This window comes from Aquarana catesbeiana, linkage group LG02 (genome assembly GCF_042186555.1).
Source record: "Aquarana catesbeiana isolate 2022-GZ linkage group LG02, ASM4218655v1, whole genome shotgun sequence".
Classification (NCBI taxonomy): domain Eukaryota; kingdom Metazoa; phylum Chordata; class Amphibia; order Anura; family Ranidae; genus Aquarana; species Aquarana catesbeiana.
Window position 1 is genome coordinate 150,948,991 of NC_133325.1, and position 27,587 is coordinate 150,976,577.

General features: G+C 41.7%; 1 protein-coding gene across 1 annotated transcript in view; it reads right to left on the bottom strand.

Annotated features, from left to right (window-relative positions):
* ITGA5 (integrin subunit alpha 5) overlaps positions 1 to 27,587 on the bottom strand; it is a 140,856-nt gene that overhangs the window by 12,470 nt on the left and 100,799 nt on the right. Inside the window, exons 18-23 of the mRNA XM_073613636.1 lie at positions 24,068 to 24,205; positions 22,287 to 22,351; positions 16,352 to 16,502; positions 13,539 to 13,631; positions 6,825 to 6,904; positions 5,313 to 5,393 (exon numbers count right to left, since the gene is read on the bottom strand). Coding sequence (XP_073469737.1) covers positions 5,313 to 5,393; positions 6,825 to 6,904; positions 13,539 to 13,631; positions 16,352 to 16,502; positions 22,287 to 22,351; positions 24,068 to 24,205 — 608 coding nt within the window. The remainder of the gene's footprint in view (positions 1 to 5,312; positions 5,394 to 6,824; positions 6,905 to 13,538; positions 13,632 to 16,351; positions 16,503 to 22,286; positions 22,352 to 24,067; positions 24,206 to 27,587) is intronic.

Genomic DNA, 27,587 nt, shown 5'->3' on the forward strand with positions numbered 1-27,587 from the left:
AATTCCTTCAATGTACACTGGGAGGGGGATTTTTTTCCTCGACAAAAATGGAATTACTCTGTAAAAAGAAAGCACTTCCAGTGCAGCAAAAACATGTGGCTGCGATTTGCATCTTAACAGTTCCAACTTTAAAAAGGAGAGTGGCTAGTCACAGAGCTGTCTGCACTAAATGTTACTTAGCATCAAAATGGAAACATTAATTGAAAATTAAATACACCCGTACTTGGTCATGGATTCTAGTGATTGCAGCATTTGGTCAGTGAGACTGCTAATACAAGCCTTGCTGGTGGTGAAGTGAGTGACTAAGGCAGGCCATACACAGTTTTGAATCTCGACTAGTTTAGCAGGAACTGGACAAGATTTGAACCATGTTTGGGCCGGCTGAATGTACCAGGTTGATCAATCAACTTTGGTACAACCAGCATGCCAGGTTTTACCTGCAATTATTGCTAGCGGCTGCTAGCAATAATCACTGTCTTCTCCCAGCGGGGATGGCTTCCCCTGCCAGGAGAAGATAATTTCTCGCTGGGGGGATTCCCGCATCAACACACTGTGTTGATTGGGAATCGAGCGAATTTCCTTTCTTGCAACCCATAGTTGCAGGACTGAAATTCACTGTGCATTGCCGGCCTAATCCTATAAAGTCAATGCAAAGGAAAGCTCCTCTGTATCTTGGCACACATTACATGACCGCTACAGAGGGTTTCCTGGGATCGCTTAACAAGAGGTACTTCTCTGAACAACTCTATGTGTAGGAAAACTAACTATGGGGGAAAGTGCAAGGTCACCTTCATAGAAAAGCAAAACATATGCTATTGGAAGATACCCAAGGGATAGGCTTACCTGGCACTAGCAAAAGTAAACTAGGCACGAGACAGACACCCAAAATAATCAAAGTAGGTTTGTATGTACCTTTTAGCAAGGTCTGGCTACAAAGATAGATATTAACCTAGTAATAGTTGCTTATCCCCAACCAAAAACAGAACGTATAATTCTGAGAAAAAACAAAACAAAAAAGCTGGTTTCTTCACATAATTCATACCTACACATGAAGGAAGCCCTTCATGTGTAGAAACCTAGGTAACTCATTTACACCATCTACAATCTTGCCAGCGCCTCACATTATATACATTTTACTTGGAATTTTTTACTAATATTATACCACGGTTGTGATAAATTTTGGGAAAAATTATTGTAAATTTTAAAAGCAGTTTTGTACTTAATCTAGCAACCCTGAAAGGTAGCCATCAAGAGCCAGTTGCACTTTGCTTAGAATGGGATATAGGTCAGATCTCTTTACTGTGTGAGAGTACTGACACCCACCACTACTATATACAGGACTGATATCTCTGTAGTTTTCACTTTCACATAATGAAAATCAGCTGCAATTTTTTTTTTTTTAATAATTTCTGACACCTTCTGCATGAGAACAAACACGAGTTTGCCAGATAATGTGCTATAAACAATTTTTTGCAAGGATAATGGGGTAAAACGAAAATAACGTATCAGAAGTATTTTCTAGAATGATAAACTGTACATTTGTAGTGTTTCAAGCCTAATGCCATATAAATTGTTTAGGTTTTCTTAATTTTTTTACTACTCCGTGTTGTTTGTATCCTTCTTTTGGAAATGTATCCTTGATTCCTGCAATTTGATTGGTACCAGATAGAATAGGAAATGGAGGTAGACTCTCTCCATTTCTTGTCATTTGATGGCTGTCAAGCATAATGGTAAATCAGGGAGAAAAGCAGCATTTAAAATTTGTTAGAAGTCCTAACCCCTTTCAGCTCTCTACACACTTGGCTAAAGATAAGTGGGAGCGGCAGAACGAAAAAAAGTTAAAAAAATACAAATTAAAAAAAACTAACCGTCTATGGCCAGCTTAGGCTGAAAAGGCCAATTTAGCAATTATTTGTTTTATCCTTACAGCCAACATCAGTATCCTTGCTATACTCAAGTTATATTTGTGCTTGCTGGGCAATGTTATCACTTGCTGAATCCAAGCAAATACTGCACAGGATGTGCTGTTCTGTCCTGTGGATTAAAAGTGGCTGATCTGCCCTGGGCCAGAACTTAACCTAATTTGGGCTTTACACAAAACAAATGTAATTTGAATCTGAATTGCCAGGGGGAAAGGAAAAGCATTTAAAACCTTAAGTAGGGATACAAAAGATAAATTACATGACAAGTGAGTGATGAAGCAGTTAATGTGAGCTTCTAACACCATTCACAGAAGAACAGATCACAATGGAAGCAAAAGAACAATTGCCGTTAAAGCTATGAATACAAGAGGCACTCCAGTGGCTTACGATGAGTGTTTGAGAAACAAAGTTAAACTGGCCATTTTTGCAGATCTGTGTGAACTAGAACTCAAAGTGAAGACTGCCAACTGCGAAAGACTTGTAGGAATCAACTTCCACACACAATAAAGAGCAGCTTAGGGCAAGATGCTGTAATATTGTTCCTTTTTCTACACAGACAGTTGAACGGTCCATTCACTACACATGGGCTTTATCTGAATGTCAGCTTGGTGAAGTGCAACCCATACAATTAGCAGAGCTCTTAGCATTTGCCAGTCTTGTTCAAAATTCTGACCGATACACATTCAAAATTTTCTGCAGAAGGTCCAATTTAGATCACCTTAGTAGGGAAGTACTCAGATTTCCTTCACGGTACAAATGACTTGGGTATTATTCAAACAGAAATTTCTGTTTACACATTCAATTGTAATGACCGAAGGAAATGGGTAATCCATAAAACCTCACAACTTTAAGCACGGCGGCCATACACAGTTCGAATCTCTGCTGGATCAGCAGGAACCAGCTGAGATTTGAACGGTTAATGGGCAGGCTGAATGTACAAAGTTGATCAATCAACTTGGGTACAACCAGCCTGTTGGATTGTCTTGCGATCATCATTAGTGGATGCTATAGCCACTAGAGATAATCGCGGTCTTCTGCCAGCAGGGCTGGCTCTCTCAACCCGCCCTGCCGGGAGAAGACAATTGCTCGGCAGGAGGAATTTCCCGGTCAGCACTGCCTGTGTTGAGGAGTTAATCATGCAACTCATGGTTGCAGGAAAGAAATTTGCACCATCTATGGCCTGCCTAAAATGTGACCATCAATGTGGAGTATAAAATCTTTAGGATTGATCTCAGAGAATAAACCATGGAAGAGTATATGGGCTAGTCATTTACTACTCCTGTGATCTAAATGTAGTCATCATTCACTGGCTGACAGATAACGAATTCCAAGTGTCTGACAGGATGATTCACAGGTGTGACAGCAATAATTATCTGCTCCAAATATTGACACAGCTCCATTCCATACCTGCAGGCATTGCATATTTTCTAGCATGGGCACACTTCCAAGAACGGTTATTGTCATTGAATATACACCTCACAGTAAATATATCGGCACATACACACGGCATAAACGTAATAGATACATATATGTCAACTTGGCAGCACATAAGAGATAGTAAGTAATAATAGAGTATAATACAAGGTATTTCCTATTAACAGGCATTGGTAACCCATATCCAACAGAGCTGAGATGTAAAACAGATCAACAGGGGGTATCTTCAGCAAAATGTGCATGTTGGGGCGATCAGATCCAGAGAAGGTGGCAGCTACAGTTATATGCCCTCCTATCTTCTGAACCTTAATGTGCCTCAATGTACCTTCTGGCTTCAATAGGTTAATGTGCCTGCCAATCAATAAAGAGACTCTGGAGGTGAGTAAAGACCAGGCCAAACTCCTCATATATATGGGAAAATGTCAAGATTTGCCAACTTCAGCTGCCAACATCTTTGCACTTTTACATTATAAGCTTAAATTCCCAAAATTTGTGACAGGTTTACTGTAAAGTAAATTTAATGTGAACTAGACAATTATCGCATATGGCACCCCAGACAAATCACTATAATGCCCTGTACACACGGTCGGATTTTCCGATGGAAAAAGTGCGATCGGATTGTGTTATCAGAAATTCTGATCGTGTGTGGGCTCCATCGGACTTTTTCCATCGGAATTTCCGACGCACAAAGTTTGAGAGCAGGATATAAAATTTTCCGACAACAAAATCAGATTGTTTAAATTCCAATCGTGTGTATACAAATCCAACGCACAAAGTGCCACGCATGCTCAGAATAAATTAAGAGACGAAAGCTAATGGCTACTGGCCAGTTTATAGACCTGACGTACGTGTTTTACGTCACCGCGTTCAGAACGATCCGATTTTCCGACAACTTTGTGTGACTGTGTGTATGCAAGACAAGTTTGGCCCAAAAGCCGTCGGAAAAAATCAGAAGGATTTTGTTGTCGGAATGTCCGATCGTGTGTACGGACATAAGGGGATATTTTCAAGTGAAATTTGCATGCCTTTTTAAGCACCACTATGTAACAAATAACCCAGATGGTCAGATTTTTCCCCAACCCCATCAGTTTGTTTTTACTTTACCCAAAAGCTCACCTACACCAATCATAAAAACCTACTTAAAGAAAACCTATACTGAGACTATGGAGACTGTCATTCATAACCCCCCTCCATCTGAAATTGCCCAACTTTTATGCTGTTTCAATGGCTTTAGCACTTTGTGAGTCAATGATCGGGAACAAGAATGTAGAGCAATACATTTGACCTCACTCTGACTTATAATCTGCATGCTTTTTTTCTTCAGTTGGTTACTAAAAGTTTTGAAGCCAGATAAACATTTACCACTTGAAATGTATATAGCCTCCATATTTTCCTCAGCACAGGTCTCCGTAACAAGAGAAGTGTGCATTTCTGTGCAGGACAGTATTTCTAGTCCGCTCTACTCATTTGAAAAAAAAAGACCATCTTTGTTCACATTTGATTACTGGTGTATACAGTATGTATTTGAATACTGGTGTGTAGACAGCTTGAATAGGGGATGGTACAGATATCTATTCTTTCCTTATATTTGCAACTTACAGATCAGTTCTCTCTCACAAAGCCTGTAACAGATAGCTGGGAATTGACTTGTCAATTCCCAGCTGATTTCATTGCAATTAAGGAAGTTGGGTGGTGAGTCGCTTGGTCATCCATAGCTTTTTACAATGTAACAAGCGGCTCCTAGGTATAACACATTCTAGTTTCCTTTAGGTAACCACATATAAATATAGCACATTACAGAGCAGTGATTTTGTCACTTTTGCATAGTTGGAAAGAAATTCCAGCTCATGCCATGTTTTCAAACTACACAGCGAACAAAGCTTCTCTACAAAAGAACTGTTCCCTCAATTGTGTCGGAATTACTGAACTTGAGTTACCTTTTATATAAAAACTTACCCCAAAAATGTCACAGACGTATGGGCTTCAACACTGATTGCTAGCTGCACAAGTTCACTTTGGGAGTTATTGACATTTTTGCTGTAAAGCAAATAATGGTACAAACAAGTTACAGACTACATAAAGCATCTAATATACCCAGAACACATCTACGTTAGATTTTGTTTCCTACATAAGGGCCACTGGTAAAACCATAAAAGCAAAAAAGTCATAGGTATAGCAATTGTTTCACTAACATTGTACAAGCAGCACACCTTCAAAGATTTAGGCTGGCCATACATTATACAATTTTCTTTAGAGTTACCAAAATCAAAAATAATATGAGGTCAAACCTAAAACAATTTTAATTTGTATGCAATCAGGCAGGCCATTGCACTATATAGTCGATGGTAAATCTGAAGGAAATATAAAAAAAAAAAAAAAAATGTATAATATATGGCCAGCATTATTAATATAAAATACACTAAACTCTTACAATAATATAGAAAAATTGCTACAACTTTGGGATCCTGATTATTTCAGCCAGCACTGTGACCCACCGTGGGCAGTAATTTTGGTACCTGTTGCATGCATGATTTGAATGTTGCTGGCAATATCCGAGTGATCACTGTGTGACACCCAACGTAGAAAAAGTCCACCATGTATGGTTGCAACTTGGCTGGTATTTTACGTATCCAGCTGGTAAAAATTGAACAAATTGACAATATAATTAACAGGATAAAGATCATAAGGCTGGTATGGTTTCCCAAAAAGATGGTAATCTCATTCATGACATCTTCCAAAATAATTTTATTTTTTTTGGATAGAATAGTTTTCTCTGAACTTACTAACTGGTACAATAAATACAAATTGCAAAATCAGAAACTAAAAGTGCTAGTGTGCCTTGATGCTTTTTTTCCCCCCCACAAAAAGTGATGGGAGTGTGGAGACACAGTCAGTGTTAAACAATGGAACCATGATTTAAAACCACAGTGAACTGGTTATTTAACTACAGGACTTCCATCAAAGATTGGCATTTACTCAAATGGATTTTCTGCTTTTGCAGAGGCGTATTTTAATATGGATTTCCATTCCTTTGGTGTCCAGCTTAGTTGCAAATTTACAAAAGGTTTCCAAAAAGTATATATGCAACTGTGTAAACACACCTTTAATGGAAAATGCTACACATGGAGATAGAACATAACGGTCATTTCATGGAGATGAAAACTACTTGCAGACAAGAGCAATGAATCTCTAGACTAAAATGGGAAGGCACAACCAGCCACATATCACAGAAATGCCAACTATTTCTTTGCTGAATATGCAGCTTTATGACAATTACAGTTCCCTTGTCAAACCACTGTGGTGGATTAAAAAAGTATTGAACACCACATGCAATCATCTGACAACCAACAATAATCATGCCATCCCAATGTTTCCCTAGTACAGTAGATGTTTCTTCTGAGCTATAATACCATTTCTGAGAAAGAATTCAAAGCAACATGCACACTGTTAAAAGCTGATGCCAAGTACCTGCGAATCTGACTCTCAAAGTGCACCTTCCGACTTGTGTCCCGCAAATGAGGTACAGTGAACCTCAGTCCACCCAACAACTAAAGATGAAGAAAGGAGAAAATTACATGTGGTACAAACATATATAGGAGGCTTGCTAAACAATTTTAAATGCAATAATAAAAGCACATTGATACATCCAGGTATTGCAACAAAAAAATATTAATCTATAGAACTGTTGCATATTCACCACTAGTTTTCATTAGGTAATGTGCCAAGCGGAAACGAAAAACTGATGAAAATGTAAACATTCATATTTTAAACTAGAACTCCAGCCAAAACTTTAGACCCCTTTCACACTGGGGCGGTTTGCAGGCGGTATTGCGCTAAAAATACCGCCTGCAAAACGCCCCTAAACAGCCTCCGCTGTTTGTTCAGTGTGAAAGCCCGAGGGCTTTCACACTGAAGCGGTGCGCAGGCAGGACGGTGAAAAAAGTCCTGCAAACCACTTTTTTGGAGCGGTGAAGGAGCGGTGTGTGTATTCACCGCTCCTGCCCATTGAAATCAATGGGACAGCGCGGCTATACCGCTGCTATAGCCACGCTGTACGAGGGATTTTAACCCTTTTTCGGCCGCCAGCGGGGGTTAAAACCACACCGCTAGCGGCCGAATACCGCTCCAAGGACGACGGTACAGCAGCACTAAAAATAGCGCTGTTGTACCGCCGACGCCCCCACCGCCCCAGTGTGAAAGGGGCCTTAAAGTTTTGTCCCCAACAGAGTGTTCCCTTCACAAATCTCAAACGAAAACATGATGGAAAGTTAGGGAAATCTCACATGCAGGCCCGGTTCACACTGGTGCGACATGCGCTCTGACTTTGAGAGCACATGTCACATGACAACTCACACCCCATTAAGTGCAATGGAACCATTCTAATAAGGAGTGACTTGGACCGCTCCGACTTGGAAAAAGGTTTCTGTACTACTTTTGGTGGGACTTCGGAATGACTTGCATTGACTTGTGTTAAAGACGTCAATGCAAGTCATGCCAAAGTCATGCTCGGATGTCTGCTTCAAAGTCGAGCGGAAATTTACGGCAGTGTGAACCAGGCCAAAATGGTAGTTGTTGCTTTATCTCCACTGAAAGCTATTACTTCTATTTCAATTTTGTGACAACTGTACAATTTTGGATAACCCCTTACTTTGTCTCTGTCAGTGGTCACAGGTAGAGATAGGCCGAACACCCCTGTTTGGTCCACACCAGAACTCCCGATAAAGAAAAAAAAAATAGAGAAAAAGTTCTAACCTGAACAGCAAACCTCTGACGTCTATGGGAGCCGAACTTGAAAAATCAAAACCCCCCATTTTAAAAGGCTTATATGCAAGTAATGGGCCATAAAATATGCATGGGTTTTTTTTTTTTTTTTACAATACAATGCCATTTCTTGCAATAGAAAAATGTAAAAAAAAAATATTTTTTAATCAAAAAGTGCCCCCCGATATAAATATATAGGTAAGGGTGGAGCCACCTGGCGACGTCACCTGGTGGCCCCACCCCCTTGTGAAGTCACCAACCCAGCATGCACTGGTCTGACGGCGGAGCAATTTTTTTTTCAGGTTCCGGCGTGATTGATAGATTTACAGCGGGGGTACTTTTTTTATTTTTTAATAAAAAGGAATTGTCAAAAACTGTATTACATGACACTTTTTTGCTGAATGGGTGGGTGGCTACGTACCCCATACTCATTCACATAGGGTGGGCTGGGATCTGGGGGCTCCCTTCTTAAAGGGGGCCTCCAGATTATAAGCCCCCTGACCGCAGACCCCACAAGCACAGCCCAGAGTTGCGGGGAGGAGGTCCTTATCTCCATCAACATAGGGACAAGATGCTTGGGGGGGAGGGGTTGGGGTGCTCACTCGTCTACCCCCACCCCTGTCCTTGCCTGCCAGGCTGCATGCTCAGCTAAGGGTCTGGTATGGATTGGGGGGGGGGGGGGGGCTCTGTTTTTTGTTGTTGTTTTTTTTAATTAGCGTGGGGTTCCTCTTTTCCTCCATTTTTTTTTTCTCTTTTTGATTGCCAGAATTTGTTTTAAACTTTATTCAGCTGTCAGTGGGGAAGCCCATTGACAGCTGATGACTCATCAGTTATGGACGCCGTGGCCAGCTTCTCGGCCCGTTCCTTAACCTGCTATTCACTGCGCCCTGATTGGGCAAAGCTTTGCCCAACCAGGGCTCAGAATGCACTGTGCAGCGCGGGACGAACACCCATGAATACCCTGCAAATTTGGGTGTTTGCCAAACAGACAAACAGGCAATGTTCGGGCCAAACTTTTGCTCTGCCTGAACCGTTCGTCCAACTCTAATCACAGGGATATGGGTAAGGATGATCTCCAAAGTCCTCCCCCCTTCCTTTTGTGATCTACAAACTCCAGGTAAAATACACAGAACCAAACTGGTTGGCTAACAAAAAGCACAAGCCTTTGGCTGTTATGAGCATGTTTGTTTCTTATATTTTTTTTTTAAAGGAGACAAAGACCTGTGATAAAATGGATTATATAAACAGATGTGACTCCTGGTATATATAACTTTCATACAACAGAGGTGGTGCCTAAGTATATATACACAACCACTCAGCACACATTGGCTGTACATATAAATGCATATTATGGCTATGCTGTTACGCAATTACTGCCCCAAAGTCTTTTGTAGGCTTTCAGCAATCACATGACCAAGAGCCTTCTCTATAGAGCAGCAGTGGGTGGAATTCCGTGGTGCTCAGTGGTTCAGTCACTAGTCTTTCATAATTTTCAGGCCTGTAATAGCGTTGTGCAATGAAGAAAGGCAAGACTGGCCATGACACCACTCCTCAAGCTTGTGAAAGTGTTGTGCAATAAAAAGAAGAGGCAATGTCACTACACAGCTGTGTGCAGACCACTGCAGCAAGGATGAAAATGTGACTGCGCTGTGTATATTTCCACAGCTGAAAATAAAAGAAAAAAAACAAACAAAAATCTGACTGGGAGCCTCAAAAATAACATACATGAGGGTACCTCCATGAATAAATGGTAGGGTGTGTATACAAAAGGCAAACGGTCATAAAAATAAAGGGTTATGCACACCCACTTGTTCTCTCCTCAAGATCTATAGAAAAAAGTTTACCACCACAATAACAGCTTTCAAAAATACTCACCTCCATGAGAAATATAAACCTTCCCACTCACCAAAACGCATATACAGAAATAATCCCACTCCCATCCCCTCCCTCCCCTGCACATATATGGGACGGCTTTGAACCTCCTCCCCCTTATTCCGAAGCTGGAGCCAGAAAACTGTGTGGAGACCCCCCTAGATAGTAACCCTGATGACTGCTCCCGAACCCAAGCCCTACCCTGGGATCTCCAAACCACAATTCCCAGATGCCTGGATGGAAGGCTCTGCACTTTATAGCCACAATGGGCAAATGCAGTAGCCTAAACCAGATCAGCAAAATCCTCAGAAATGCCAATCCCACTGGGTAATGGCCACCTCTATATAGGTGATCCCTAAATATGAACCAGATCCAGTCCCACCTAGGTGGGTGAAAGGAAGTTCCAGTAATCCTGATAAGGTGATAACAAGGGATCAAAACATGAGTAGTTTGCTGGTTGGTGAAGGAAATCCCTCATTCACTGGTGATACACCACTAAATATGCCACACAGGATCACCCAGGGCTTGATTAAGCAGAGACTACAGTTGGGCTCGAAAGTTTACATACCCTGGCAGAATTTATGATTTCTTGGCCATTTTTCAGAGAATATGAATGACACAAACATTTTTCACTCATGGTTAATAAATAGCTTCAGCCAAACACTATCAACTGTTTACTCTTTTTTAAATCATAATGGGAACAGAAACTACCCAAGCGACCCTGATCAAAAGTTTACATACCCCTGTTCTTAATATCGTGTATTGCCCCCTTTAACACCAATGACAGCTTGAAGTCTTTTGTGGTGTTTGTGGATGAGGCGTTTTATCTTCAGATGGTAAAGCTGCCCATTGCTCTTGGCAAAAAGCCTTCAGTTCCTGTAAAATCTCGGGCGGTCTTGCATGAACTGTACGTTTGGGATCTTTCCAGCGTGGCTCAATGATAATGAGGTCAGGAGATGGCCACTCCAGAACCTTCTCTTTATGCTGCTGTAGCCAATGACAGGTCGATTTGGCCTTGTGTTTTGGATCATTGTCATGTTGGAATGTCCAAGTACGTCCCATGCACAGCTTCCTGGCTGATGAATGCAAATTTTCCTCCAGTATATTTTGATAACATACTGCATTCATCTTGTCAACAATTGTGACCAAATTTCCTGTCGCTTTGTAGCTCACACATCCCCAAAGCATCAGCGATCCACCTCCGTGTTTCACAGTAGGAATGGTGTACATATTATCACAGGCCTTGTCGACTCCTCTCTAAATGTAGCGTTTATGGTTGTGGCCAAAAAGCTCAATTTTGGTCTCATCACTCCAAATGACTTTGTGCCAGAAGGTTTGAGCATTGTCTCTGTGCTGTTTGGCATATTGTAGGCAGGGTACTTTGTGGCATTTGCGTAGTAATGGCTTTCTTCTGGTGACTCGACCATGCAGCCCATCTTTCTTCAAGTGCCTCCTTATTGTGCATCTTGAAACAGCCACACCACATGTTTTCAGAGAGTCCTGTATTTCACCTGAAGTTATTTGTGGGTTTTTCTTTGCATCCCGAACAATTTTCCTGGCAGTTGTGGCTCAAATTTGAGTTGCTCTGCCTGACAGTGGTTTGGTTTCTAGAGAACCCCTAATTTTCCACTTCTTGATTAGCGTTTGAACACTGCTGATTGGCATTCTCAATTCCTTGGGTATCTTTTTATATCCCTGTTCCTGTTTTATACACTTCAACTACCTTTTCCCACAGATCCTTTGACAATTCTTTTGCTTTCCCCATGACTCAGAATCCAGAAATGTCAGTGCAGCACTAGATGAAAGATGCAAGGGTCTGTCAGGAGTCCAGAAACTCATTGACCTTTTATACACACTAATTACAAGCAAACAGATCACATGTGAGGATGGTTACCTTTAATAGCCATTCAAACCCCTTTGTGGCAACTTGTGTGCATGTTATCAGGCCAAAATCACCAGGGTATGTAAACTTTTGATCATGGTCATTTGGGTAGTTTCTGGTGCCATTAATATTTAAAAAGAGTAAACACCGTTGACTGATAATAAATGGCTTCAGCCAAACACAAACCATGAGTGAAAAATGTTTTTTTGTGTTATCATTCATATTCTTTGAAAACTGGCCAAGAATTCAAATCCTGCCAGGGTATGTAAACTTATGAGCACAACTGTATACCGGCAAGATGGAGAAAGCCAGTGTGTCACTAGGAAGCACAGAAAGGTGCATCAGATCTGGCCAGTATATTTAATAGGTTCTGACACACTGGGTACCCCGTACTAATTGCCGATATGATCGGTAATGTATATGAAAGTACTCACAGTCCTGCTTCCTCAAATGACAACTGGATATAGTTGTAATGATGGCAGTCCTCCAAAGATTCGCATCAACAAAACCACTGGGTAGATGTAATCGGCTATACCGTGGGTCAGGCAAACGATACAAGACAGATGGTAATCCTGTATGAGTCCTGCAAATACGTTATTCCCATGGTAGGCTCTACAATGAGCAGTGAGCCGATTCACCTGTGCAGCGAATAGTGGATAGGATCAGTCCATTTGGCCATTAATCCATTTGCTCCACACAGGTAGTAGCAAGACCAGCAAACCCAATGATCACAGTTCATCTGCTACCACAAGGTCTCATACTGGGTAATCTCCTTGGGTTCCTCTTAGGTGGCTAAGGATATGGTACATTAGGGGAAGGGGGAGTCCACACCTGTGTAAATCATCATGTCCTGGCGAAGTTCCGGGAGGAACAAAACATATTTAGACAGATTTACACAACTAATTCAGAACGAATCGAACTGGACATGTCTGCTCCTTGGAGTGATCTACTAATTTCATGATAGGACTATAACACTTCTAATTGGACTAACATTTTTGGGACTTTACTCCTTTGTCATTTTAGCACAGCAATTTTCTGTTTATAAAGCCAGAGGCTTTATAATTTGGGTTTATCTGCGCAAGAACTTTGAACTTTAAGTACATGAATAAAGAGATAGAATGAGAGATGGGAAATTGTTCTATTATAATGTGCATGTGGTGAGAGTTCTGATTTTGATTGCATACGCTTTAAGAATACATGCAGTCATCATCTAAAGGACTCCATAGAGAACAATACTCAAAGGAAACATACAGGTCATACTCATACAGTTTTTGTTTGACAACATATTAAATTAGAGTCATCGCAAAAATGGTCAACTCACTTTTTTAAATGCAATTTGAAAAATGTACACTGCTCCCAAATTTTGAAAATGCTTAAGTAGTGTGATATGGGGGCAGCAATCAGCAAAATGAAAGGTCCTGTCAAAAAGCAGATCACATTCCGTCAAACCCGCTGATGTAAGCTGTCAGACTTCTGGACATTGTACTAGTGCTGGGGCAAAGTTTACTCATCTTTACTGCCTGAAAATCAGTATGCAGCTTGACAGGCAAAGACACAGGCTTCTGGAACAAGTGTTTTGCTTTATGAAATATTCCCAACACCATCTGCTGGTTGAAAGTCGTAAATATAAAATTCGGTAGCCATAAATACTAAATAGATAAACTTACACTGGTCATAGATTTCATGGGGTTTCCAAGGTCACAAATGACTAAGCGGGTCTCATTCTGAACTTCATAACGACAAGACCAAGAAGAGAGGTTCTGTAGAAAAGAAACAAACTCATTAACATAAAGAACACAAAAAAAAAAATACAAGGTTGCGCCACTGCAGTGAGGGAGATTATAGCTATGTGCAGTGGTACAGTGGCAGCGAGCACAGAGGCAGGCAAGTGTGGAGCAGTAGAAGGATGGGGTTCAACGGCAGTATTGAGAGCTGGGGGGGTGCGTTTTTTAGCATAGTGGTAAAATGGGGAGTGCAGGCACCTTAATGACAGAGGGTGAGGGTATGCAGCAGGAGTGGTGGTGAGGGGGGAGGTTGCACAGAGAATGGTGAATGCTGCCCCAGTGAGGAGTTGTCAACATAAGCCTGGGGGTAGGGAGGTGATGTGAGCTGAGGGGCTAGAAATTAGAAGGCCATGTCACAATTGCAACACATACCTGGGAATGCTTACTGCTAGGTATGGCTGTATGGATAACACTGGTCTACATTTAAATGGCTAAACTATCACACGAGTAGTAATGACACCATGTTATTACCCTCCCGATCCCACTGGAAATGCACCAGGTATTGGCACTTTTTTTTAGCTTATCCCAAAGATTTTACTCTACGCTCAGAGTAGCACTGGTGTTTAGGGATAGTACTGCTGATCTGTAATCTGCAGGGATGTTTGCAGATATCAGCAATCAGCTTCCAGAACAGAAAGTCTAAATTATTAAACTTTGAACTGGTTTAAAATATAGTTAAGATTTTAAACATATAAATATAGCAGCTGAAGTTTATTAAGTTTTCTTAAAACATATGGAAAGCTCTCTCAAAGTGTATTTCCAATTTTGCAGTCAAATTCCAGGAACCCCACTATATGTTTTAAATGTATATAAGGCCCAAAGTGGCTATAAGTGGTGCCACACCCCAAACAGGAATTATTTGAGATAAAGCGGAGCAAAAAAAACCCCCAAAAAAACAAAAAAAAACACGTATTTGGTCCATTTTACACAGATAGTCATTGAGAATTGTTTATTTATTTTTTTAATGTTGTTGTTTGACACTTGCATTATAGACTTCACCACTATGATATTTTCCTGAGGAAGATTGGTGTGCAGAATTGAAACGTGCCAGTGTTCTTTTGCATTTTGTATGCTTCTGTATTTCATGGTGGTTTTGATAGGTCTTCGTGCATTTTTAATGGGTTTCTAATAAAATCCTTGGTCATCTTAAATGTTGCTTACTTGGTGCTGTTCAAGTCCCCTTTTTTTGCCCCACTATGTTTGTAAATTCTTTACAAAACAAGGCCCCCTTTGCACTATGCCAAACCATCATGGTACTGTATACAAGTTGAAGTATAACTATAGGCATTTTTAGTTTTTGCTTTTAGGATTTGGATGGAGTGGATTAGAACACCTACTAGGTTTTTATTGCTGTCCATGTCCCCATAAAGGATATTCACCTTCTCCATTTGTCCCGTTTACAGTTAGAGAATGAAAGCAAAATAAAATCCTATATGCTGGGTTTTTACCTAAGCAGAAAAAAGAGGGAAAATATTCCAAAAGGGGAAGCTCTGGAGCCCCTGGTGAATATAATAAAAGTTTTTCCTCACTTTGGAGGGATATCGTCCCACTTCCTGTTTTGGTTATGGTACAAGAAGCCTAAAATAAATCTACCAATGGGCTATGGATGGCTAAAAAAAAAAAAAATCGTAACGATGTGTTAGAAACCCTGTCATCTAAAACGAAGAAAAAAAGTTTTGCCTTTAGCTCTACATAAACAAGTGTTACATCAAGGCAACCATTTAATTAGAAGAATGGGCTGCCAATGTAGCAGAAAACAGACTTTTTTTTTAATGCAGTGCCTTTAATGCAAGCTGCCTGCATTGTGGTGTGCTGCAGTGTAAGGCAGGCCATATACTTCCTTTCTGCAATCACTGGTTGCAAGAAAAAAAACTGCATGATTCCCCCATCAACACAGACCGTATTGACCGGGGAATCCCTCCTGCCGAGCCATTGTGTGCTCCTGGCGGAAGCTGTCCCTGCCAGGAGAAGACTAATTATCAGTAGCAGCTATAGCAGCTGCTAGTGATAATCGCAAAATAGTCTGGCAGGCTGGTTGTACTCAGGCTGATCGATCAACTTGGTACATTCAGCCTTCCCATTAATGGTACGAATCTCGGCCGGTTGCTAAACCAGACAAGATTCAAAATGTGTATGGTCTGCCTTACTCAGTTGGCACCTACTGTACTTTTGCATTTGGGGTGCCATACCAAGTGAATGTTACTGCAATGAACTGCACTGTGCCTTGTGTTACTGCTGTGGTAAATTACCTCAACACATGGTCTGAAGGGAGCCCAAACGCTAACTATACTTTCAGATAACATATTCCTAATAACATACCATCTCCCAAAGGTGGTGGGAGGATTTAAGGCAGTGGTTCCCAACTCCTGTCCTCAGGACCCACCAACAGGCCAGATTTTAAGTATTACCTTGGGGAGATGCAGACTAGAATACTGCAATCACTGAGCAGCAAATGAGATCACCTGTGATGTATTTCTTGCAAACCTGGCCTGTTAGTGGGTCCTGAGGACAGGAGTTGAGAACCACTGCTTTAAGGGGAGGGGGAAAATCATTTAAAATTTTAACTTTATGAAAGTTAAGACATTGTAGTGAAAAGAATCTTAATTCAAAAAGGTAATATGGATGGAACATGGTACAGATGTATCAAAAACACACAGAATTATAGCAGAAATGCTTGCCAAAGCTCTGACACTTACTTCATTGTTCCGCAAAATACCGCTGTACTCTGCTTCTGCAGGTATGACGACATAGAGCTCAGCCTCATATGCTCCCCCTTCTCCATCATTTATTGCATTAAACAGTAATGTCAGGAAGTTCTCATCACCCAGAAATACTGATTTGCGATCACTGCAAAGCAAACACCATTAACTGGAATCATACGGCATCTTTACAGTATTACTGTATTTGAAACAATCACACAAAAAAGGAAACATTTCTCCTGTTTACAGGAAGATACTTCAAGTAACAAACCCAGAAATGTGACTCATAAGAACATATGATTGAAACCAGCTTAATGAAACAAGAAATTCATTATGACTTGCACTTCCTGTTATTGTTTAAAGGGGCAGTCACCTCACAGACAAAATCAACAGGCTTCAGCGCTGAAGGATGGCATTGAGATTTTTCTGCACAGGCATAGCAATTTTTTGAAAGTGAGCTCCTGGCACAGAGCAAGGAGAATATGTTGAAGAGTTAGTGTTGAGGAATTTTTTTTATCCTTATTTTATCCTTTCTGAATAATACAAACCTAAAATAATCGGTAGCGAGAAGCGTGCTTAGCAGTTGGACCCCTTTCACACTGGGGCCGCGGCAGTGCTAAAGCACCACTCGTTTTAGCGGTGCTTTTCAGCCGGTAGCAGGGCGCTTTTAACCCCAAACAAGGGGTTAAAAATCTCCAGCGTTGCGGCGCTTCGGAAGTGCTGCCCATTCATTGCAATGGGGGGGGGGGGGGGGCCATTTTGGGAGCGCTGTGTACAGACAAACTGCCCCAAAGATTCTGCTTGCAGGACTTTTGCGAACATCTCGCAATCGCACCGCCCGGGTGTGAAAGCACACATTGTAATGAATGGGAGGCAGCTTTCAGGCGTATTACAGGCACTATTTCTAGCGCTAAAATGCCTGAAAACTGCCTCAGTGTGAAAAGGGTCTCAATGTTAAGGGTGCGTTCAAGAATTTAGGGTTTGAGCATTAGGGGTACAAGGTAATTAAAACAAAGCTGTTCTTTGCCCAAGCGGTAGAAACTGGTGGGTTTACATTTATGCTGAACCTTGCAGCAGGTTGCATTTGTCTTTTTTGCTCCCCCACTGAGAGAAAACGAAAATACTCCATTCTTTCAGATATAGGATCAGGCGACACTTTCACTGGTTGTTGCACTGGTGCTTGGCATCTTGTCACTTAGGCTCCCAATGGATGAGCGTCATCATTTTCCATAGCCGAAGGGAATAGGGGGAGCAAAAAAGGCAAATATGTGCAGCAGGCAGCATTAAAAGCATCTGTTGCCCTGCATGGTGAAAGCACAAGATCATTTTAAGGTAGAACTATAGGCACCCCCCCCCCCCATTTTGGATAGAGCATGGGAGGGTTATAGCCCCTGTCAAATTATTCTTTTTTCGCCATCTGGATCCCATTGCGGAGATTTCCCTTCACTTCCTATCCAATAGCCAAACAAAGTGAGAGGATATCTCTGCAAACTAAGGGAATTCCTTGGGGACCCAATGTCACCAGAACTAGTGTCCCCATTGGTTGATTTCCCCTCTGTTACTTTTCTGGGGACAACTCAAAACTTGATATTTTCTTTTACTTTCAATGATAATGGTCAGGCAAACAATGAAACTCCCTAATAGGGGCACAGACATCAATAAAAACCCAACAAGCGTTTTAATCCCTCTTCACTCCATCCAAAACTAAAAACACAAGTTTTGCCTTTAGTTATACTGTAAGAACTACATTTCATGTTAGTGGTAATGTTGGGGTCAGGGTAAAAGGACTTAACTGTATCTAACAAGACACGCTACTTAATTCATTTTTATTATTCAAAACAAACTCACCCATTCATGTCTCCATGCTTTCTTTTGTTGAAAAAAATCATTTTGAAAAAACACCCAACTAGCATTTCTATCCACGGCCATGTTGAATAAGGGCAAAAAATGTATTTCTTGAATTCTATTTGCCCTTAGCTTAGGCATGCAGGCTGAAGGGTGTGCTTAGCTGAGAAAACCCCTCCTCCAGATGAAAGAAAGAAAATGCCCATTATTTTGGCCTAGGGCAGAAACCAAGAAGCAGCTGAACAAATGTCAAAAATAATGCTAGCAGCATGAAGCTTAAAAATAGTTCATGTTAATTCAGAAGGACTTAGTTCCACTTTAAGCATCAAGTAGAGTTAAGTAAAGTTAGGGTTCCTTGTTGTGGGAATGGCAATGCATTATGTAAGGGGTTAGGTAACATGTTCAGGTTGGGTAGAGAAAGGCTTTAGGAAAACCTTTTATCCCCTAAGTGATATTTGAGAAAACTTTGTATTTAATTTTCAGTGTAAAGACCACATAGTGAAAACTACAGCACAATCTAACAGAATTAATACTATTAGTTTTGGTAGAAGAGCATGGCTTTTAGAAACATTTAAAGCAGAACTCCAGCCAAATACAACACAAAAATGAATAGCCCTCTACCATACGAAATAAAACCAGCCTCTGCTCCAATTTTGAGCTTCAATACAGAGAATTCCGCTGAAGTACTTTTTTTGCCACCAGAAATCCTTACTCTGATACAACCCCCTGCCTGAGCCAAGGTTGTTCTTAACCAGCCCCAACTTTTAACTAGACAGTGAAAGTAGAAGCAGCCCAGTTTATCTCTCTGCTTAATGGCAGTGTGTGCTGCTTCTTCCTCTCATATGCCAGCTCTGCAATATAGGGTTTGCAAGAGACAGGTAAGCAGGTAAAATTCAGGTACTTACATTTACAAAATACATTTAAGTGTAGCCAGGCATTTGGCTAAGAATGACATTAAGAGACGATGTTCTGCAACTGCTCTCAATAAAAGATTCACGCTAGGCTAGTAGCATTGCTTGCCTTCCAGCCAGTAGGGGAGCAGACAAGTCTAAAGAATTCAAGAGACATCAATGCTGGCCACAATGGAATGTTGGAATAGAAGTTTGGGAGGGGAGCCATGCTATGAACTCTTATGGACCATTAGACTACAATGCCCACAGCAAGAGAGCAATAGATGAAGAAAAGAGCTGCGTTTCTCAGGCTGCAGATTGAATAGCTTCCTCTGACCATGAGGGAGGCCAGAGAGTGCACATCGGGGCCCCAATGCTAGCCGGCTGAGGAGTTAGGACCAAAGACTGCTCCTTTACACCTGCTAAACAGAGACCTTTATCTACTAGTTTTGCTAAGAGGTACCCCTCAGGAAACACTGTATTCTCCTAGAGCATATAGTATTATTCACATTGTAGTTAATACTTACATACACTGTTTATGGCTGATTTATGAGTGGAATCCAATCTAGCGGTAGAGAACTCCATTCTAGATTACTTTGGCATACCGATTATATGGTCTAGCATGTGTCTGTACCTACCTGCTCTATGCTCAAACCCCTACAAATAAATTTGCCACTAAACGATCTTGTGTCTATTTCTTGGTGCCAATATACAACCAAGTTAAAAGGTATCAATACTGGTTTTAATTTTAAGTGCTTGCAGTAACTTTCATTCAACCAGGTGTGTCACAGAGGGGCTGAAGCTGTTCTTTGAGTTGAAGCGTAGAACAAAGACCAAATTACCAAGCTACATAAGTATTAATTCTAGAGCTGCAATTATTAGATATTTGTCTAGATTTCAGTTTTAAGTGAAAAATCTCTGCACCTATACTGCAGTGGCGGCTGGTGCTCCATCATTTTTTGGGGGGGGGGGGGGGCACAGACAGACCTGACCACAGACACCCTCCCCCTCACTCCAGCCAACCACCCCACACTACCCCCCCCTCCAATGTCGCTTGAGCCCACCACCGCACACCATACCCACAACCCCCACCCCCGGCTCGCTCACTCTCTGGCCCACAAGCCCCCCCCCCCCCCACTTACCCCATGCAGGTCACAGCTGTGGCCTCCCCCCTCTGTCTCCTGTGTCCCAGTGCTCTGCTCCCTGATACCACCTTTTTTGGAAGCCAATTAGAGCCAAAAAACACACATTGAAATCCATGCATCCAGCACCCTGCATGATTTAGATTATGGGCCGGACACATTAATTCGGTGGGGGGAGTGCTCATGCACCCCTAATGAGCAGCCACCATTGCTATACTGCCAGAATCATCCATCTACTGCTGTCATTACAAGGGGGATATTCTTGTACCTTATATGTAATACAAGGAATAAGGGCGAGACTCTGCAATGGAGAAATATAGGCAATAGAGTCTTTCCATTATAGCCAATAGAAAGCCTTTCAAAGACTCACTCAGCCAGCATTCAGTTTCTTTTTCTGGACTTGACATAAAATGTATTGCCTAGAAACATTTGTATTATGGGCCGTTTGATCCCGTCTTCTCTGATCCTCCACTGTCCCCAATCCATCTCCTGATAGAACAGAGCCTTGGGGACACTCTGCACATGCTCAGTTTGGTGTGTATTGCTTTAGAGTGTATTTTTTTTTTCTTGGAAAGGGTGCATGCGATCAGCAGAGGGCCAATCAGCAAAGTCCAAACAGAGGGACAGTGGTTTTTCTGCCTCATAGGACAGTCGGAATTGAATGAAATCTCTTCCTACAAGCTTTAAGCAGACACTATCTGCTATATACTGCTGATAAGAAAAGGTATTTAGCAGTTTATATTTACTAAAATAATTTTACCTGTGTACCGTGGGAGACCAGATATAGTGAATTCAAGGTCCTGGGTTTAGTAACACTTTAAAAGGGGTTGTAAACCCACATGTTTTTTCACCTTAATGCATTCTATGCATTAAGGTGAAAAAACACCTGGCAGTGACCGCCCCCCCCCCATCCCCCCATCAGTGGCAGTGCATCCATAAAGGGCACAGGAGCGCCACCCCCCCTCTCCTGTCACTCTCTAATCACCATAGATTCATGCAATGCATGAATCTATCTATGGTCGCTGCTGACACCCAGTATTCAGGTACCCAGACCATTTTCAGGCGTCGGGCATCTGAATTACACCGTGAGTGTGTTTTTTGGAAGCACCTGATTAGAGCCATAGGCTCTAATAGGCGCCCAAAAATGTGAGAAGCGAGCGCAACGCTGTTCGTTCACTTCTCATTTAGCTGTATATTAGCAAAGCGAATTCGCTTTGCCAACATTGAACCGCCTCTCAGTCAATCAGGTTGCCAGGTCTGTGTTACCTGTCACCTGATTGGCTGAAATGACAGGCGCTGTGATTGGACGCCTATCAGGCATCCAATCATAGCAGAGGACGAGAGGAGGAGCGGCCGGGAGAAGACATCGGGGTAGGGGAAGAAATGGATGACACCGGACACCGCCGTCACCCGCTGCCCACCTGAGACAAGGTAAGTGCCGGGCAGACAGCGGGGGGCACAGTGGCAGCATTTGATGGGCACAGTGCCAGCATTTGATGGGCAAAGTGAGGCTGCAATTGATTTTTTTTTTTTTTTTTCAGAATTTTTTAGTTTGTTTGCGCCCCCAAAAATTTTGAGCACCACAGCCACTGACCCCCCCGTTTTACTTACCTGAGCCCTGGAACTTGACTCACGGGGACGCGCTGTCTCTCTGTCCGGGGGTTCTCAGCTTTTGATTGGATTGATGCAGCGCAGCCATTGGCTACCGCTGCTGTCAATCAAATCCAATGACGCAGGCGTCAGGGGGTGGGGCCGAGTCCTGCTAATGGCCTCTATGGACGCCAAATGCTGGACTCGGGAGTGCGCCTGCAAAGTAATCCCCCCGTGAGAGTACTTCTCCCAGGGGGTTATCTGATGTGGGGAGGAGCCGCGAGAGGCGCCGGGGGACCCCAGAAGGGCAGGTTCAGGGCCACTCTGCACAAAACGAGCTGCACAGTGGAGGTAAGTATGATATGTTTGTTATTAAAAAAAACAAAAAAAACAAAAACAAACCCTTACAATCACTTTAAGCCCCCTACCAACATTCAAATACTTCTTCCAGCTGCTCAGACTTACCTGGAGACATTAAGCTTCAAGTCTGGTACACAGATGTTATTATCGCAATCTAGCTGAATCTGAACCTAAAAGAGAAAAGAGATATGGAGTTCAATTGTTCCATTGCTATGTAAACTACACTGACAAAGCTGTGTTTACTAACTATATCCTACAATGTGTTACACTACTCTATGGCTCTGTAAACTGTATATACACTTTCCAGTAAAATGTTTCAGTGAAGCTTAGTAAGAGACTACACTTCTAATGCTGGGCTCTTTGGTATTTGATGATTCACTCCAAAAGTACACAACCAACATTTATAAAACCAAAGCATTTTTGTGTGTAGTTAAAACTGACTGATTACAGAATATTAATACTTTTGCTGCATATTTCTTTTAAATTGTAGACCATGGATTCTGATTCACTATATAGCACCATGTGACATCTCACAACCAAGATTGTATTATCAATAGAAAGGAAGCCTGCAGGCACCTCATTATATAAACACAAGAGCAAGCTAGTGTGACAGATTTCACCAACAAAAGATAGTGCAGATAAAATCTGGTAACACTACAACTCTTTCAGGAGCAAGAGAAGGATGTGAGTGACCCCTCTGGGGAGTCAATAATATACAAAGGAAGTCACATAGTTTAAAGTTTTCTTAACCTACAGCATCAATGAGTGGAGTAAATGTTACTAAATGTATCCCCACAAACTTGAGGGAAAGTGAGTATATGTACACCACACCAATATACTGGTTTCTCTGTGTTAACTTCTGCTATGATCTCTAACATCCAGTGAAAAGACAGGAAAGTAACCACATGACTTCAGCATGCCAAATCATGCTAAGGTGTGGAACAGCCAATCCTCGCAGAGCTGCTGAAGAAAGGAGTGGGGGAGGGAACTAAAAAATAATGCATGTCTTAGGCTAGTGCACGAGATATGTAAATCACCTGTCACTCACAGCAAGGGGGAGGATTTGACAAAGTTTCTCTGTTTGTCAAGATTTTTCTCACTGAACAATAAAAGAGGATTGCTCAGAGATGGATTAACTCTGTGCGGCAAGACTGGGCTGAAATGATAGGAAATCTTATACTCTATAGTATGATAAAAAAAAAAAAAAAAAAATCAGGTTTACATCCACTTTAAGGTATCTTACGAGGTGAAGGCACTGTTCATGACAACACTCCTACAGTAATATTGCAGAATAGAAATAGGGTTAAAAGCACAAGTTTTCCCTTAAAGAAACCCAGTCAAGGGAGTTTTATGGAGGCTGACTGTCAACTGCTCTTTCTGAAAATGGCAGCTGCCTGGCTGTCAAACTTGCTCCTATACTTGGAATCTCTGACCCAGAACAAATATGCAAATATGCACTTATGACTTCTATGATCAGCATAAATTTACAGACAGTGACAAAAAATAGGCAGAGTGACCCATAGTAGGCAGCTAGGTCCCAAGCTAGGTAGAGGAACAACAATTGGGATACTAGTGACTCATAGTAGGCAAAAAAGGAGAGCAGAACAGCTAGGATTCTAGCGACTCCAAGTAAGCAGAGGGTCAGCCTAACAACCAGGCTACCTTTAAGACTCAAAACCCATATTTGTCTCATAACAGGCTTGCTCGAAACAGTCACCTATTTGACCAAGGAAGAACAAAAAAACAAAAACAAAAAAAAAAAAAATCAAGGTAGATTTCTAAGGGACTGCAGTTATAAAAAGTCACATGAGCTCTAAGATCTAAGCTAAAGCCATTCATAGAGGTTCACCATAAATCAATAGGTAGATTGTCTATGGGCAGCTAACCTTCTGTTCAATATGGTTCTTAGTCTTGTAATTGAAGATTGGCAATAACCCATGAGCATCAGGAGGTGCCTGTGAATCCAGGGAGAAGTTCAGAGAGACAAAAATTTGAGAGAGCTTGTCCCGAAAAGCTGACTCCTCCTGAAAAGAAACAAATAAAAATGAACTCTAATTACATTTAGGAATACTGCAACAGAAGATCAGAACAATCCATACTTGAACTCTACAGATCTTGGCTCCTTCCACCCACCTTGTGTCCTTAACATAACAAACACGTAGTGCAGAACAGCTGTACACATGCTGACAGATCAGAAATGTAGCTGGTTAAAAGCATAACTGCCTGGACTGTGGCCAATTTAACAGATCTTGGATTTGCTTTTCTTCAGCATTCCTAACTTATATAATTTAAGACTCGTAAAAAAAAAAAAAAAAAGGAGAAGATGATGTTGGAAGTTCAGGAAGTGCTGACCAAGTTCAGTTCCATGGATCCATTAGGGAAAACAAACTACAAAGATTTATGGGTCCGATTTTAGAGGCTAGGTACTGGAGAGGAGTCGTCATTCGAATCATCAACCAAGGGTATAGTATATGCAATTTTTAAACAGGTAGTCATAAGCAAGGAGTATGTGGGCAGCTCATTTTAAGAATTCCTTTACACAATAAAATAGACCATCACTTATTGAAAGTACTGTTATGGAGATCCAGAAAAAAAAATTGTTAAAAAGAGAAGAAAGAAAGAAAGAAAGAAAGAAAGAAAGAAAGAAAGAAAGAAAGAAAGAAAGAAAGAAAGAAAGAAAGAAAGAAAGAAAGAAAGAAAGAAAGAAAGAAAGAAAGAAGTATTGGGCCAAATATTGGTTTGCACTTCCTCCTTCATGACCGCACCCAGATGGGAAGAGCCCAAAAGATAACTTGTGGAAAGTGGAAAAAGCTGAATCCATAAATGTAATGTCTTGAAAAATTGTTGAGGCTACTAATAAAAAGGAGAAAGTTGAAAGTTTTCCACAATTTGTTATGTTACAACCAAAATCATAAATGTGTTTTATTGGGATTTTATGTGACAGACCAGCACAAAGTGACACATAATTGTGAAGTGGAAGGAAAATGATAAATGGTTTTCAAATTTTTTTACAAATATGTGAAAGTGTGGCAAGCATTTGTATTCAGCCCCCTTTACTCTGATACCCCCCAACTAAAATCGAGTGGAACCAATTGCCTTCAGAAGTCACCTAATTAGTAAATAGAGTCCACTTGTGTGTAATCTCAGTATAAATACAGCTGTCCTGTGAAGTCCTCAGGAGGTTTGTTAGAGAACCTTAGTGAACAGCAATAGGAGGAACAGACAAGACAGGTCAGGGATAAAGTTGTTGAGAAGTTTAAAGCAGGGTTAGGTTATAAAAAAATATCCCAAGCTTTGAACATCTCACAGAGCATGGTTTAATCCATCACCAAAAAATGGAAAGAGTATGGCACAACTGCAAAGCTACCAAGACATGGCTGTCCACCTAAACTGATAGGCCGGGCAAGGAGAGCATTAAATAGGGAAGCAGTCAAAAAAAAAAAAAGGAAAAAAAAAAAAAAAAAAAAAAAGGAAGGACCATGGTAACACTGGAGGAGCTGCAGAGATCCCCAGCTCAGGTAGGAGAATCTGTCCACAGGACAACTATTATAGTCCTGCACTTCACAAATCTGGCCTTTATGGAATAGTGGCAAGAAGAAAGGCATCGTTTAAACAAAGCCATAAGAGGTCCTGCTTGCAGTTTGCAAGAAGTGATGTGGGGGACACAGCAAACATGTGGAAGAAGGTGCTGCGGCCAGATGAGACCAAAAAAAAATAGGATTTTTATAACCGCTTACCTGTAAAATCCTTTTTTTGGAGTACATCACGGGACACAGAGCCATAGTATTAACTATATGGGTATATAGGCACCTTCAGGTGATGGACACTGGCACACCCAAGAAGTTCCCTCCCTATATAACCTCTCCTCCTACCAGGAGTACCTCAGTTTTTGTAGCAAAGCAATATACACAAATCCCAAAAGAGGGGAGGGACCTCTGTGTCTGGTGATGTACTCCAAGAAAAGGATTTTACAGGTAGCTGTTATAAAAATCCTATTTTCTTTATCATACATCGCGGGACACAGGGCCATAGTATTAACTATATGGAACGTCCCATAGCAATGCTATTTGAGGGGAGGGAGACATAACCTGCAGGGCGCCCCCAGACTTGAGGACCTATACTGCTGCCTGCAGCACACTGCGCCCAAAGGCGATATCCTCATGCCTTTTTACATCCACCTGATAAAACTTGGTGAATGTATGTACTGAAGACCAAGTTGCCGCCTTACAGATCTGAGCCATGGAGGCATGGTGATGCACTGCCCAAGAAGCACTAACTGCTCTGGTAGAGTGCGCTTTGACTTGAAAAGGTAGAACCTTACCCTTTTAAACCATAAGCCTGAATTATAACTTGCTGAATCCACTTAGAAATATTGGATTTCGACGCTGCCTGTCCTTTCCTAGGACCTTCTGGCAGCACAAACAAGACATCAGTCTTCCAGATCTGAGCAGTCGTCTCTAAATGGACCTTGACCGCTCTCACATCAAGACAATGTAGTGACTTCTCTTCCCTAGAACATGGAAAAAATGATGGTAGGACAATATCTTGGTTCAGATGAAAGCCTGAAACCACTTTAGGCAGAAAACTTGGAGGACACAATACGACCCTGTCCCCGTGAATAATCAAATATGGCTTTTTACAAGAAAGAGCAGCCAATTCCCAAACCCTCCTTGCTGAGGATATAGCAACCAAGAACACCAACTTCCTTGTCAGAAGGACTAGGAGTATGCTGTATCAGTTCAAAGGGCTGTTTTTGCAACACTGACAAAACTAAGTTCAAGTCCCAAGGGTTCAAAGGTGATCTAACTGGTGAATTAAGCCGCATCACACCTTGCATAAAGGCCCAGACCAAAGAATGCGAAGCAAGCAGTCTTTGAAATAAGACTGATAAAGCCGAGACTTGGCCCTAATTGCAGAAAGGCAAGAATTCTGCCTATGCTATACTTCCGAGGGTGCCAACCTTTGGATTCACACCAGGAAACATAAGCCCTCAAGACTCTAATATATGATTCTGGAAGCTGGCTTCCTTGCATTAATCAAGGGAGAGATACCTGACCCGGACAGCCCACGTGTCTTCAGAATGTGGGTTTCAATAGCCAAGCCATTAAATTTAGAGTTTTATAAGGTAGGATGGAATATCAGCCCCTGTGAGAGTAGGTCCGGACGTAGTGGAAGGGACGATGGATCCTCCACCGCGATCTTTACCATTTCTGCATACCATGACCTTCTGTGCCATGCTGGGGCTACAAGAATTACCGGCTTTCTTTCCAGTTTGATCCTGCAAAAAAGTAATGGCAGCAATTGAATAGGGGGAATGCATAAATCAGTAAGAACTGATCCCACGGGGTCACCAACGCATCTGTTCGGCATGCGAGTGGATCCCTTGTCCTGGACACAAAGTTGACT